General features: G+C 55.9%; 1 protein-coding gene across 1 annotated transcript; it reads right to left on the reverse strand.

The window, feature by feature from the left end:
- Positions 1 to 223: 223 nt before the first annotated feature.
- LOC6551567 (endothelial lipase) lies at positions 224 to 1,724 on the reverse strand. The gene is made up of 4 exons (XM_001977252.2): positions 1,531 to 1,724; positions 1,302 to 1,456; positions 759 to 1,235; positions 224 to 679 (listed from the first exon to the last, which is right to left on the reverse strand). Exons 1-4 carry the CDS (start codon positions 1,722 to 1,724, stop codon positions 252 to 254), a joined length of 1,254 nt encoding a protein of 417 aa, XP_001977288.1. The 3' UTR covers positions 224 to 251.
- Between the last annotated feature and the right edge of the window lie 239 nt (positions 1,725 to 1,963).

The following is a 1,963-nucleotide window of genomic DNA, read 5'->3' on the forward strand; positions in this document are numbered from 1 at the left end:
ACTCGCTTAAGCACTCAGCTTAAGTAACTAAGTATCTATATTCTGTCTGGTAAATGGAATATTTGCTGGGCGGCATAAATAACGTCGCTTAAAGTGCAAGGACACTATTTTGTTACACAGTATTATTTACACAGGACACTTTTTCCAAGAATTGCTCACTGCTGATTAACCCTTAGGCTGTCGGCTGTCACGTCTCTCGAAAATGATTGCATACATTCAGGCTGCGTTTATTTTATAACACTAACAAAACACTAGGAACTAGTTAAGTTACTCGCGCACAGCGATACCTCTCTCTCTCTGTCTCTCTCTCTGTCTCGGTCTCTGTCTCTCCGCTGTCGCTCTCTCGCTCGCTCGCGCCGCCAGCTGTTCGTCCAGAGGCGCAGCATAAGGGGGCTCTGAGCGCCCGGACTGACCTTGGCCGCCGCCATGCGCCCCACCCCGCTCAGCCAGTCGGCCTGCCGCCGCTGCACGTACGGCGGCTGGGGGGCGGTGCGGAAGTAGAAGCTCCCCCGCGCACGCCGCTGCGAATGGATCCCGAAGCGCGCCTTCCGGTTGCCATCGCAAAATCCGGCGGAGAACTCCCGGTTGCTGCCGCACTCGCTGCCCACGAACGGGTACTCGGGATCCATCGACTGGCGGAAGAAAATGGCAGCCGCCGAGTGGCTGCAGGAAACGGGATCTGGCGAGTGATAGTGTTGGAAAGGGGCATCAGTAACATATCATATTGTATCACTCTATGTTGCGGGGACATGACTTACTGGTATTCTGCATGTCGCGCAGATTGGCAAACATCTTGCAGTTCGGCTGCGGCGCCCTACCGCCATTGGGATAGAAATCGGCGTGACCGCACTTGAGATTGGTGCCCAGGGAGCCGCCGGAGGTGTGGAGCACCTGGACGAACTGGGCATCGCCGGGATCCAAGCGGTACTTGGGCGCCACCTCGGCGGGCAGCGAGAACAGCGGTCCGGCGGGATCCAGCCCAATGATCTGCTCCACCTGACCCTCCAGCACGGCGCCCGCATAGCCGGCGGCATGGGCACCCAAACTATAGCCCGCCAGGGTCACGTTGCTGCGGTGAAAGTGATTGGGACGCAGCTCCTCCAGGGCCATGATGATGCCGGCCACCGTCAGACCCACATCGAAGATGGACATGGAGGCGGACTTGTAGTCGTTCTGCGACAGGTTTCCCCAGTCCACAACGCACACGTTGTAGTTGGCGTCGAAGAGGGTCCAGGCTGGGCATAATGGAATCCCAATTATATAAGCATTCCATGGATGAGGAGTACTCTATGGATACATACTCAGCAATAGTTCTTGCACCCAATCCTTGCTGCCCTGATCATTCCAGCCGTGCAGAAATAGAGCCAGCTTCTTGTTGGGATCCAGGCGGCGGAATCCTCGAAGGTCTCCAAGCTGCAGATTGAAGTGCACTTCATTGCCGAAATCCTTGGCCGATCTGCAAAGGAATGGGAATTTGTTATGGAAACATCATCAACAACTCCATGGATTACAACACCCAAGCCCACTTACATGGTGCGGCACTCGAAGACGATCCCGTGATTGAGGTGGGCACGTTCCAGGCTGTTCCGGAGCATGGTCTCCTGCAGATAGCGGAAGGCCTTCATCATGGGACTCCAGCGGTGGAAGGCCTCGGTGCTCGGCACATCGCCGAGCAGGCAGAGCAGGCAGCCAAGGAGCAGCAGGTGGTTCACGTGACCGGGCATGCGGTCAAAGGGTCATGCGCCACCGAAAGCCACACGGAAAACTCCACACACACACACACACACACTGTTACCACCAGAAAAAAAAAAGTGGAGGAGCGAAGAATTGGGGGAGTGATCCGAGATCAAACACGGAACGGAAGACACGCTCTTCTGGACCGAATGGTTTGCCCCGTGGCTGGCTACTGAAGAACCGACTCGCTTGTAACTCCCAAAGAGCCGTGAAGACGATGATCACCATG

The sequence above is a fragment of the Drosophila erecta genome, unplaced genomic scaffold (genome assembly GCF_003286155.1).
Source record: "Drosophila erecta strain 14021-0224.00,06,07 unplaced genomic scaffold, DereRS2 tig00000152-arrow-arrow-pilon, whole genome shotgun sequence".
Taxonomy (NCBI): Eukaryota; Metazoa; Arthropoda; class Insecta; order Diptera; family Drosophilidae; genus Drosophila; species Drosophila erecta.

Bases quoted from the DNA above. Each gene is read 5' to 3' on its own strand.
- LOC6551567 (XM_001977252.2), bottom strand. From the start codon at position 1,724: ATGCCCGGTCACGTGAACCACCTGCTGCTCCTTGGCTGCCTGCTCTGC. The intron at 1,457-1,530 runs GTAAGTGGGCTT...ATTCCTTTGCAG, and splicing joins GTCTTCGAGTGCCGCACCAT to ATCGGCCAAGGATTTCGGCA. The intron at 680-758 runs GTAAGTCATGTC...ATCACTCGCCAG, and splicing joins GCGCGACATGCAGAATACCA to ATCCCGTTTCCTGCAGCCAC.